Raw genomic sequence first — 13,673 nt, forward strand, 5'->3', positions numbered from 1 at the left:
GTAGGTTTACTTTTGACTAATTGCATGGCTAGGAAAACTGAATGCTCCTGATACATGTCAAGGATTTAGACCTTAAAAACTTTCCAGGAAATGAAGTTTCCAAGATTAAAACATATATATATTCAAATAGTAAATCGAGTAATGAGAGGCACTGCATATAATAGAGTCCCCTCTGCCTTGGGGCCAGGGTACTCAGGCAAATAACCAAAATTTTCATAAATTAAGAGCCAGAGGATGTAGGGTTAATTTGGTTGCACAAAGTTCACAGTAAAATAACAATTTATTCAAATCCAAACAAATTTCTCTTGTCTATTTGCAACATGCAATTTGACAAATGGATTTTTTTTCTCTTTGTTTCCTTCATATAAACTTTGGAACATTAAGGTATAAAAAAATTCATTTTCTGAGGAAATGATACATTTCCACGAGGATGTGATTCAGTTTTTCTCCCTAGAAACCAGTCCATCTCTCGCCTTTCCCTCCTACCAGCCAGTAATAATTTAAGGGTTAAAATAAAGAGATATCTGCAGAAACTCTTTCCAGAGAATAATTATTCCATGCCTACATGAACACTGCTAATGATATATATTAGTTGCATAGAAAGCTTGGTTAAGTCTTCAATAAAATTAGTAGCATGCCCATGCATACATATTACTGCATTTACAGTTTTATAGGTAAGTCTGTGAGCCTAACTATAATTTCATTTCATGGGAAGTCATTCATATCAGGCAGCTCCAATTTCAAATAATTCAAAGGGAAATTGGTACTTAAAATTGGAATCTCTTCTGTCCATAAGCTCTAACAAGGAAACAAGCAGAGGAAACATGCATCATTCTAGACCTGGAGCAAATAATGCTCCAATTTATTTTTACTATTGGTGGCTACATTTCTTTCCTTGTGAGTCAAGAAAAGCAGACTACACAAACACTTTTCATTCTATGAAGAGATTATTACTTTCTGTCTGTTCTATTTAATCTAATGTTGGCTTAGGCTCATTATGTAGCCTACGCTTCCTATTGAACTTCTGCCTAGCCACTACATTTCTCAAATTAAATTAATAATTCAAAAACACAAAGGTTACTGTAAACAATTTAGTTTCCTTTTCTACATGTGATTTCCTGCTGTACAGTAAGCAATATAAAAAATTTATATATGAGAGTCTTCAGGAAATATTACATATTGACTCACGAATCCTTTGTTTAGGATTTTACAGTTGTTTGAAGAAAACTGATTAACCCATAGGTTAATTTAAATTTTCAATTCCATTCGAGAAAAGAACAATGAAACAACTTTCTTTTACCAAAATGATATGTACATGCAACTATGGTTTCTGTTAAAATTGGAAGACATTCAGGATTTTACTCTTTAACATCTTGGGCTTCCTTATGGAAATAATCTCAGAGATTTATGTGTAGTCTTTACTTTCTGCACCTCTGAGATTTCTAAAGTTGTTCTGGCAATGCCAGTTCTAAACAGAACAAATTAGTGTCTGACTTTTAATTTCAACTTACCTTTATAACTGTAGATACTTTTTTTTTTTCACATATACCAATCCATATTGCCATTGAGCCCTTCAAAATGTAATAGGAGACTTTCTCCTTACTTCCAAGTTACATGTACACAAGAGTACACTCACAAACATACACAGTAAAATCTCACTAGTACTCAGCTGGAATTTATAATTTTATCATAGATTGAGTGTGCCTTTATTCTAGTGTCAGCAGGATACACGTTTGATAAATTAATAACTTCAACAGGTTTTTAAAGCATTTAGAAATCAACACAAATAATTTATGCACTAGTAACCTATGATTCAAAACTACTTTTAAGGATATCGGCTAAGGTTACCTATTCTGAGAATATGCCTAAAACTTCTAAAATAATACTCGTTTAAATATTCCATAATTTGGTCTATTCCATAATTGAGTCCTATTATATGTTAGTTTATATATAACATACTTGCCCCATACTTCTTCTAACTATTGAAGCTGTGAGTGCTTTTTCTTTCTCTCTTCATAAAGTCTATAAATTGATTATGGATTCCCTGTACACACACATACACACACACACACACACACACACACACATATACACACACAAATGAACACAATCCTTTCAAATAGGATTTCTGTGTCAATTGGTCAAATTTGAAGCTGACTAGCCTTGACATTATTGTCCTAGAAAATACTATAAATATGTTTTATTTCAAGGCACATGGCTGCCTTCAAGAAAGCCATATAAAATACACATTTGTTTCTTTCTTTCATATTTTAAATCAGTTTTTATAAATCAATACATGTCCAAAAGGACACTCTGATCAGAAAAGTTGCATCAAATCCTAATAATGCAATTTATGTGCTAATAAGCATTGTAAAATTCTACATTCTTTTAGAATGTTATTTTTCAACTGAAAATGTGGTTTGGTAAGTTGAAAAATGTTTCTCTTTAAAGCTGGGGAATATCTTTTCTTTTAAAATTTATGTTAATGTGTTTCAAACTTTATGAACACACAGACAATCCAATTTTAAACATTAGCACTGTGGCAACAGTTTTTATTCTTTGTGCAGCCCTCACTGCTACTTGAACATAAAGTTCTTAGAGCAGTAAAAATTTATTTTCCTGCCTTCTAGCGGGGAGTGTGCAGAAATGAAAATTGACAGTTGAAAACATAGAGGTTAGAAAATTAACTCTGGGCAAGACAACTTTGGAAAGCAGTTTCTGATTGCCAGTCATTGTTTTTCCAGGCATGAAGCAGCCCAGATGCGGTCATTACAGATTTTTGTTCATAAATGTGCTTCCTAGCAATCTGTGTTAAATCAGGTTAAATATGAATGCTGCTTTCCTGATGCCTTCCAAAAGTGCCACTGAAAGCTTAATAAAGAATTTATTTGAGGAATCACATTCTGATTAAATACTAAGTTGCTTTTTAAAATAATGTCTTATGAAAGAAAATATTCTAAAAGAGAAGTTGAGAACATTTTCTCTCGTTACAGCTGCATTATTATTTTGAGAAATACTTTCCTTTGTAATGCTTGTCTATATAGTGCCCCAACATTGCCTTCAGTGTACAATGTAACACCTAAAATTTAAGTATAATGCAAATATCCAGAATTTTCATTAAATTATACAACATAATTTCATTATATTTCTACAGGTACATGAATTTGATAACGCTATTAATATTTGAATACAAACACACATTTCTAAAAACAATGGTTTTAATATATTAAGCAAAATTATATTATTTCCCTTCTATCTTTACTTTCCATTTATCTATATTTAAAAGAAAAAAACCCTTAATCTATAGGTATGGAGAGAAAAATTCTGTTCACTAAATGTGTATTATTTAAAGATTTGTGAATAAAGTGAAGGCTGTGTTTGAAAATTTAGTAATGTCAATTCACCTATTTCCAAAACAGAAAATGGCCGATAACATAATCTTTGATTTGTAGTCTATATAAATACATAATAAATATCATTTCAGCAAATAAATGATTGAATATTATGGGTCTAATCTCCCCATAATGCATATTGAATTTATTTTTCCATAGGATTTACTCTTCGATGACTATTAACACGAGGAACAGAATCTTATTCTTTGCATGCATATGGGTAAGGATAAATACCTGATTCTCTTAGGGCCCCCAAATGACTAGCTTGTGTCACTGTTTCTTGTGTTGCATACATTTGCACTGCAATAAGCTATGTGAAATATTTTTCAGGATAAGCAATTGACAATTTAAATCAGAGGTTGACAAATCCAGTCCACTGCCTGCTTTTGTAAATAAAGTTTTAATAGCACACAGCCATGCTCATTTGCTTATGTATTATCTTCTGCCGCTTTTGTGCTATAATGGCAGAGTTGAGTAGTTGTGACAGCAAAGATATCACCTACAAGCCCTTAAGTGATACTTTACAGAAATATATATATATATATACATGTATATGTGTGTGTGTGTATATATATATATATATATATATATATACATGTATATGTGTGTGTGTGTGTGTATATATATATATATATATATATATATATATATATATATATCAACCTTTGATCTAAATGGCTAGCAATGTGGAATCCATTTTAAATACAATGCTTTGAAAGCTCAAGAATTAAAAGCTATAGTCCCAATTCACAATTGTAGGACAAATTCATAGTTTAGTTATCTATGCATTTATATGCAGTGTGAACTGGAATTTTAGGAACGATGTTCATAACCTCATGAGGCCATAGAAATCCATCAGAATTTCCCAATTTGGCATTTAAACATATTTATCTCGAAGTGAACTGTTATATTTCAAAGTAAATAATAAATATTTTATAACAACTATTTTCTGCTAAAATTATCATTGAAACTAGCATAAAGAAATGCTAATATAAATAAATGATTGTTTAAATTAGTTCCAAGTCACTTGTTTCCTAAGCAATATAAATAGAAGCCAGTCTACCTTATTTGCTGTGAAATGTTTGTTTTTAATTTTTCCTACTCAGTGCTTTTTTATACCTACATGCAAACTGCTGGTTGATGAAGAAAAACATCTGAACTCTTTTTCTTATGTTTATTTGTTATAAATACATTCTGAACCAAAATTAACTTACCATCATTTCAAGACCATATTGGTTACAGCTTAGCCACATCTTTTTCAGCATGTTGTCATTTTATAAAGAAGATGGACTGGTCAGTAGAATGATTTTTATTTTATCAATAAAAGTGAGACTTTTAAATACCTTTATTATAATTGCACTGCTTGATATTGACTATCATTTTGTATCACATTATTCAGTATCAGTTTCAGAAACATCGGGAGCCTCACACTCCTATGAGATTCTCACAGCCAACTAGTGACGAACAGAGGAAGTAATACAATCGCTTTTGTTAATGTTCTCATGCGACAGGCAGAGGCAGTCAGTGTTAGACCTGGTAAAACACATCTAGCTCTAGGTGAAATCTGAGGGGAGATGCAGCAACAAGAAAGCAGCACCGACTGAGCATGCTCCTATTCAGGCAGAGACAGAAAGGGAGTGGACGTACTGTAGAAGCTGGCCATTACGTAGTTTTGGCAGCGATCACCAGTAAACTCATTTGGGCACCTGAGAGAAGAAACAAAAAACAATGGTAGAAAAAACAGAGAAAAAGAGAAGAGGTGAACATATGCTAGAAAGAAGCTCCTTCAGTGTCATTTGACTGAACTTGGTGAGTTCAACCTCAGGAACTGAGTCTTTGTCCTAATCATGGCTTTCAGACTCTGGCATGTCCCCCAAAGGGTTAAAATTTTGGACAAATGTAGCCGTTGGGTTTATAGGATAGAAAGACCCCAGCAGTTCAAATGACTGCTTTCTTTCAAAGGGAACTACTTAAAATTAAATTTGATGTTTTCTTCATCTCAGTTTTCCATTTGATAGCTTTGGTCAAAACATTGGAAATAAATGTTCTTTTTGGTTGGCTTGCCTGCCATGGTTGCAAGCAGCACTGGCCATCCTGATGGGTCATTCTTTTAAATTTGTGACCTTTGGGGCCCATGTTGAGAGATAGTTAAACAAGGTCAGATTGAATAGTTTATGCACCGAGTGGTTAAACCATAATTAGAACAAAAGGAATCAGTTACAACTGAACTGTAAAAACACCAAGTGGTAGTGACTCTTGCTGTAATTTGTGGGAGAAAGCAAATTTCAGATTATTTTAACATACTTTCTTGGTTTTGGACTTTCATGGGCACATTCTCAGTACATCTCGCTCCAGTGAATCCAGGTTGGCACCTAGAGGGCAAAAATGTGATAAGCAATAGAGTGGCTAAAGACACAGAACTTTCACACTGGCAATTTTCCTCCTATGGAATATGGAGAGTCCTACAAATGACCTGGTGACCAAACAACATAAAGAAAAGGAAAAGACAAAACATTTAGAAAACCATGTCCCATGAAAACTGTGGAGTATATATTTTTGTTATTACTTGCTTTAGTCCTCATAAGATCAGTTAACTGAAATTTAACTAGAGTGAGGTTGAAAAGTTGAATGTGGTCGGCAAGGCCTGAGCAGCTAAGCCATTTTCTTTCCCTTTCGCATGTGCTTCTCTGCCACTGATCATTGCCTCTTCCTATGTTAATCAGGGTGATCACTTCGTAAGGTATATAAATGTCTAATCACTACGTTTACACCTCAAACTAATATAATTTTATATGCCAACTGTAACTGAAAAATACATTTACAAAATAAACACTGGTTTTGGTGAGAGCTTACATGGATCGATCCATAATCTTCAATTATTTAAATGATTCTGAGTTTTTTTCTTTCATAGACATTCAATTTTGTACTTATTTCGCAGGTATTTTTATAAGTTACATCATCAACCTATAATATAAGTTAAGCACTTTCACACTCCAGTGATTACTGACAAGAAAAACTACATTCTCTATTTTTTTAAAGATATTACAAATTAGGTCTCATTTTTAGTGTTGAAAGACAGAAAAAGGCAGAGTTTTTTTTTTATTAGAACATATTCCACTTCATCCAAGTACCCCTAAATGAAAGACAAATACATTTTAAAAATTTAAGCACTTATTCTTCTAAGTAGTACTTGACATATATCAATTTACTTTTAAGGTAAAACTATTGTGAAATTGTATAAAATTTACATTTTACTCACTCACATACATTTACCTATCCAAATTCTAGAATCCTGATACAACATTGTTGTTGAGGTCATGCAGTGGGGCTACTGTGTATAACTATGGAAATCCTTTCAACTGCTCTTTTCGTGTTGTTACTCCAGTAAATAAAGCATTTCAGATTGGATTCATTCTACTCAATACTCTAATAATTTGGGCCATCAAAGGTACTAGGAAGCAAATATATTTTCAGATGCTCAATACCCACAGCCATGATTATAGTTCATCTATACCGTAACTACCATGCAAATCACTTACCTAACATAATTTAGCTCTGAGAGCACATACCTCATAATTTACATATTACCCTTTCTTCGCCAGAGTAAATAAGAATAAACACTATCTTTTGGCATCAAAGAGATGTGAATAAAAGTATTCATTTTTACTAATGTAAGGGTGATTTTTAAAAATTTCCCTTAAAGTCAGATTCAATGTCAAAAAATGTTATCATTTGATTTGATATATCTTATTCTCCTATTTCATGAAGAATGGCCTGCAAGATAAGATATTGGCAGTTCCAAATTTTTAGTCCCATGCGTGCTTGTGTAAACTTAAAGTATAAATGATCATTAACAATATATCAATAAGCTTAACAACAAATATTTTGTATTAATTTATATAGTCCTTTTGAATGCTTCAAAACACTTTTATATAAACAAACTGGCTATTTTCAGTTAGAATATTTTTGCTGCAATAAATAGAAGATTTACCTAGAAAAAATACATAAATAAAAACTATACCCCGTGAAGTTGGGTCATTTATCATAAAGATGTCATTCTACATGCTTCAGTAAGAATGTCTTGACAGATATACAGAGGATGCCAAAAAAATGTAAACACATTTTAAGAAAGGAAAAAACTGTTATTAATTGTAATACTCAATATATACCGATAACAAAACATGAAAACAAGTCACGTTTGACTTCTGCAATTACAAGAGGTGCTCAAAGTGGTTACCATCAGCGTCTAGACACTTCTGATTACGGCGAACTACTGCATGAGCAATGCTGATCGAAGTGTCCACTTGTACACATTTTTTTGGCACCCCTGATATAAGAAAAATACATGGAAAGTTATTTTCCAAATAAATTATTTAAAATAATTTCTGAAGTATTTGGGATTTTTATTTGTGTCTTTGTTTCTGAACAGGACTAATATAGACATATCCTACAATTAAGCAGGTAATTCCACAAGTAAAGGTATATTTTATAATGACCATTTCATCTTACCTATTGACCTTCTTGAAAAAAAATTGAAATTCTCATATTGATTACAGAATAACCCACTTGTTTCATACAAAGAACATGGTATAAGATATGTGAATATTACGTGTTTGTGTATGTACGTATGTCTGCTCAATACCCATAGCCATGATTCTTACTAACGGTCCATCTGTACCATAACTATCATGCAAAGCACTTACCTAATGTGTGTGTAGGAGGGAGGGGGAGAAGGAGGGAAAGATGGCGAGAGAGAGAGAAACAGAGATAGAGAGAGAGAGAGAGAGAGAGAGGCTATTCAAAGTAAGAAATGCACTTATTTAAAGATCATGAAATTAACAAATAGCTGAGGAATCATGCTAAGAGAAAGAATATTCATTTTATTAGAAAATCATCATTTATGCATCTTAGATGACAGTTTTACGATCAGAGGGCACAGAACAACTAGGTGAAGGGGATCAAAAATGTTACCCCATCAATTTTCTATTTAGTATGAACTACTAAAACGATGGTTCATGGGAAACTAGCATTATGGGATGGTGGTTTATCTCTATCATAAGATGATACAGAATATTTGGTGCAGTAACACTAGGTCTTAAGATATGATTTTTCAATTTTTTTTTGGAATTACCAGCTATATCTGAACCATATGATTTCGCTAATTTTGACCTTCACTCAGATAAACTGTCTTAGTGTAAAGCCTTATTCTTCTTCAGTGTGGTCCATGGCCCAATAGCACCAGCATCTCCTGGGGTCTTGTTAGTAGAAATGTAGAATCTTAGGCTCTGGTCTAGAACTACTAAATAAGACTCTGCATTTTAAGAAGAGCACCAAGATATTGGTATGTACATTAAAGTGTAAGGTGTCAGGGACCCTGACCTTGGAAGATGGAGACTAAAGACCCTCTATCTTGGCACCTGAGTATATTGCGGCTTGGATGAGCTGCCCACTGGGTGTCACTGGGCCTTAGTTTTCCCCAGGGAAAAGATGAAGAGATTTAACTAAGTGATTATCAAAGGTTTCTTTACCGCAAATGTTCTGGGAATCGAAACTCATCCTAACACATGGAATCATTGTGAGAAAACCCTGACATCATTTCTTCTGAATTCATTACCAGTCAGGAAGGGCTCAAGTACTTTTTAAAAACATTTTTAATAGAATGGCTTTTTAAGGGGGGTGGGGGGTGGGGGGTGGGAGATGAGGGTAAGGGGGATCGAATATATGGTGATGGAAGGAGAACTGACTCTGGGTGATGAACACACAATGGGATTTATAGATGATGTAATACAGAATTGTACACCTGAAATCTATGTAATTTTACTAACAATTGTCACCTCAATAAATTTAATTAAAAAAAAAAAAGAAAAAAGACAATCACGGAGGTGAAACAAATCGCAAATACCTATTCCTAAGCAATTCAAATGCTCAGCAACAATAGCCATTGTGTAATTTTTGTGGACATCTAGAATTGTTGCCAAGTCAAAATGAAGGAAATGGAAACTGATATACTTTTTGCATAAGCAAACCGCAGACTTCATTGATTGTATAGAGAAAGCATATGCAAATGAAAACGCTCTGATCTATAAACTCTGAATAAAATTCTATGGAATTACTACTAAAAGAATAGGGAGACTATCTGGCTTCTGACATATTTCTATATTAGCATTATATGTTAAGCATCCAATCTATCACTTTCCTTGAATTTAAGAGTATGGCAAATTTAATCTGATTTTGAACAACATGCTTTGGCATGAGTCTGAGCAAATTCCAAGAATTTTTTTTTCCTAGAAGAACCTGTTTGAATAAAAATCAAGCCCCTATTGTATTAGCTCCAAAAATACATGTACCATTTGTTTCACCGATCAGATGAGAAAATGGAAATCACTTTTATAATTTTAGTATTTGCTCATAATGTGATAAACAATCTTTGTTCTATATTTGCTTTTAATGAGATGAAAATTGACAGTTTTGTCTGAACTTAAGCATCACTTCTTTCAACTAACCCTGATCCTCACCTTCCCCATCTCCCCACTAACACACCCTGGGTGGGGATCCCCTCTCGGCACTCACATGGCACCCTGTCCGGATCTCTTTCACTGCCCTTATCTACCTGTATTGTGATTATCTTTTGTGAGGACAGTGACCATATTTTGATCATTTTGTATCTCTGATGTTTAGCACAGTGCCCAGCTCATAAAGGGCTCTTATGTCTGTTAAACTGAGCCTAAGATAGGACCAGACTGCAATGTCCAATAAAGAACTGTAACAAAGAGACTTTCATACAGTCAATCGATTTGCCAAGTACAGGTGAATATCGAACTTCTGGCTTTTATTTTTATAGTTCATGACAGACTCCTCTGTAGACCCCTAAATTACTTTTTTGTAAGAACTCCTAGTATCCTCCTCGCAGACTCCCTCCCCTAAATAGAAACCTTCAATATTGTGTTTGGAATTTCAAAAGACTATAACGCTTTAACAATAAGTCTATTATTTCATATTTAAATACTATTACTGAAATACCAGTTTATGTACAATTCAATAAAGCAGTACAATCTAGTAACCAACACTTCCATACAGCATCAGTAAAATAAAAACTGTCCTTAATAATAACCTAATACACTGTGAATATCCTGATGTGCTTACTATGTAATGGACCATAGTCGGGTATTTTTTTTATTTTATACTTTATTTTATTTATTTATTCAAAATTAAGTTTATTGGGGTGACAATGGTTAGCAAAATTACAGTCATGTATTTTGAGAATCAATTTAGTGCTCTGTGTATTTTTGTATATTCTAAGTGAAGAAATTATTCCCCATTTTTTGAGGTGGATGCTAGATATATTCAAATATAATTACAGACCCCCAAGAAACTTCTAGTTATTTTACAGTTTGCTAATTTTATAAACCATTATAAATGGTTTTATGATTTTATAAATGTATAGTCAATTTATAAAGCACCCTTAGACATCTCCTTCCTTCCTTCCTTCCTTCCTTCCTTCCTTCCTTCCTTCCTTCCTTCCTTCCTTCCTTCCTTCCTTCCTTCTTTCCTTCCTTCCTTCCTTCCTCATTAATTTTCATTAGGCCCTTCCTTGATCAAGCAGGAGAAAGGAAACAAAGTCCATATCTGACATTTCCTCTTTCTTTAGTCATCGCTCTACAATGAAATATTTGGACAATTTTAAAATGCCTTGTCTAAACCAGAAAAGTTCCTATTGTCTTTTCACTCTACCTAAATAGGTATTACTTTCAGATTGTACAACATCTGAAATAATTTCTTTGGTGTCTATGTTTATAAATATCAAATAATGGAAATGCCAACAAATATATATTGAGGAATATCAGTGGGTTTAAGTGTTAGATGTTCAGGCTTTTGCTCTCTGTACAAATTGGAGCTCGCAGTGTGTATACTAGCTCAAAGACTGCTGCTCTGTTTTTCTACAGTATTATGTTGCAAATGCTGACTTTTTTCACCCCTTCGCCTGCTCAGCATTCTGGCTCGACCTCACTCACTTAATGACTGAGTATCTATGTTATAGATTATTCTTTCCCAAATGTACTGTGTTACTATTAGTCTGCATTTTTCCAAGATGACCCTCATTCTGTTATCTACCTTTAATTGAAATTTCTACAGGTTTTTAATTTGTGTTTTAGTGGTTTTCTTTTTTCTGGCATCATCTGCAAAAGATGTTTATTTCCTCAAGGGAATGCCTTCTTCAACATCATTAAAGAAAATATTAAATATAAAATGCTTCAATAACATTTTCTCCAGATCCAACCCTACACCTCCCCATCATGATTCAGCTAGTATGTTATCATCCCTTTTCTTTTTAATTATGATCTGGAGACTAGTTCTCAATCCATGAAATAACAGTATATATATACATGGGGTGCCATTTTGGGGGTGCTAAAATAAATGTATACAAATGGACACTTTGGTCACAGTTGCTCAAGCAGTAGTTCGTCATGATCAGAAGTGTCTGGACGCTGATGGTAACCACTTTGAGCTCCTCTTGTAATTGCAGAAGTCAAATGTGACTTGTATTCATCTTTCGTTATCGGTATATATCGAATATTACAATTTTAATAGTTTTTTACTTTCTTAAAATATGTATACATTATTTTGGCATCCTTTGTATATAGTGGCCACCCTGGACTCTTGGGTAAATACTGAGGGGAAAAAAGTCCAACTTGTCCTTGTTCTCCAATGTTGTTTTTTAGTGTCTAAGACATAGAATCCCAATAATGAGAATGGCTGTGTTTATGAATTAGCCCATGCTGTTTGAACCTTGGTGCCCTTCCCAAACCTGTGTTTGCACAGCTTGTACTGAAATGCTCATCTGTAGACTAAAACCCTTGCCATTGTTTACTCTACATGATGTATCTGTAAGTTTGGAGTCAAACAATTCAATTGGATATGGAATCAATCTACATCCCATACATCTCCACATCATTTGTGACACAATGACATATTGAGTGTTAATTTGTGGTTGTTTCTTCCTCTCTGGAGAATGTCCTTTCCTGTCTCATCAAACAAAATTCTGTAAATTTAGAACTTTACAATTTTATATACTCCACCAGCCGCATTTTAATGAAACACCTAAATATTTACTTATTACTTAAATCATTCAATGTGAATACTTGAAAACTGTACATTTTATTGTAAATAGACTATATGCCTCTCAAGGTGAGGGTTGAAGACATGTTTTTTTCATAGTCTCTGAGTAATTGAGATCCCTGTTATACATTCCCTTAGCTCCCTAAATATCCTTCACAGCACTTGGCACACCTACAATTTATAATTAAATTAATGACTTGCAATACATTAGTTACTCGCAATAGCCTCCAGACTCTATGAGGGCAAAAACAGCATGGTTTTGTTCACCACTACAGCCTGAGCACCAGCACAGAGCCTGCCTCATAGAAGGAGCTCAGTAAATGTATGTGGCTCCCTTGCTGAATTTGGAATAAAGGAAGCAAAGTTATTAAGAATACATAGGTAGTCAGTGCACCTGATTTTAGGTAAAACTGCCCCTAAATTGGTTTCTATATTAAAAAAAAGAATTTTGTCAATGAATCTTAGTGAGTGATAGTCAAAATAAATTAATAAATCCCTAGTAGCATATAACAGGATCCTAGATATATGAGGCACGCAGAAGAAATAGAAGCCATGGTCCTCGAGGAGCTAATGACCTAGATCTAAGCCACAAGAGTCCCACTCACTCTCTTTCACAAATGCTTCTGTATCTGTTAAAGATTACAACATTTAGAAACAGAGAAGGGCTATAGGCAAGCGTCACACCCATTCTGAAGAACAAAGTCTTCTAGGGCTGGAGTTGGAGTACAATTAGCCGTCTGTTCTTATGGACAAAAAGTTCTAGCCCAATATATATCCTTTTTATCTGTTCCAAACTTTCTCTTTCTATAGCCAAGAGGATGAGACTGCAGGACACAACCATAAATTTAATCATCATGCCTCTTTTAATTATGTTAATCCAGCGGCTAATAAGTATTACAAATATTATTTTTGCCATCATTAATATTATGCCAGGATTTTAGACACCTTAGCTAGTGTCTTTGATTTTCCCTTCCCATCTTACCCAGTCCCCAAATTTCTCTAGCCTGTACAGAAATCTCTCTTCCCTAAACATCTGCTATGTTTATGTCACTGTCCTCCTCTAAAAGTTACTCTGACTCCCTCTTAGCTCCCACAAGGTCCAAAGTCCTCTGCCTGGCCTTCAGAGCTCATACACCAGCTCTATTGTCTAGCTTAGTTTTTTGT

The 13,673-nt window shown here is 33.9% G+C and overlaps 1 protein-coding gene across 14 annotated transcripts in view; it reads right to left on the reverse strand.

Moving 5' to 3' along the window:
- The window catches only part of NRG1 (neuregulin 1), a 977,086-nt gene that overhangs the window by 17,593 nt on the left and 945,820 nt on the right, over window positions 1-13,673 (reverse strand). For 11 of the 14 annotated variants that reach the window (XM_074329679.1, XM_074329680.1, XM_074329677.1 and 8 more), the window contains one exon: window positions 5,040-5,098. In XM_074329679.1, the coding sequence (XP_074185780.1) occupies window positions 5,040-5,098 (59 nt within the window). Of the gene's footprint in view, window positions 1-5,039; window positions 5,099-5,696; window positions 5,765-13,673 lie in introns of all 14 variants that reach the window. The other 3 variants (XM_074329678.1, XM_074329683.1, XM_019743178.2) reach the window with 1 other exon arrangement.

The sequence above is a fragment of the Rhinolophus sinicus genome, linkage group LG04 (assembly GCF_036562045.2).
Source record: "Rhinolophus sinicus isolate RSC01 linkage group LG04, ASM3656204v1, whole genome shotgun sequence".
Taxonomy (NCBI): domain Eukaryota; kingdom Metazoa; phylum Chordata; class Mammalia; order Chiroptera; family Rhinolophidae; genus Rhinolophus; species Rhinolophus sinicus.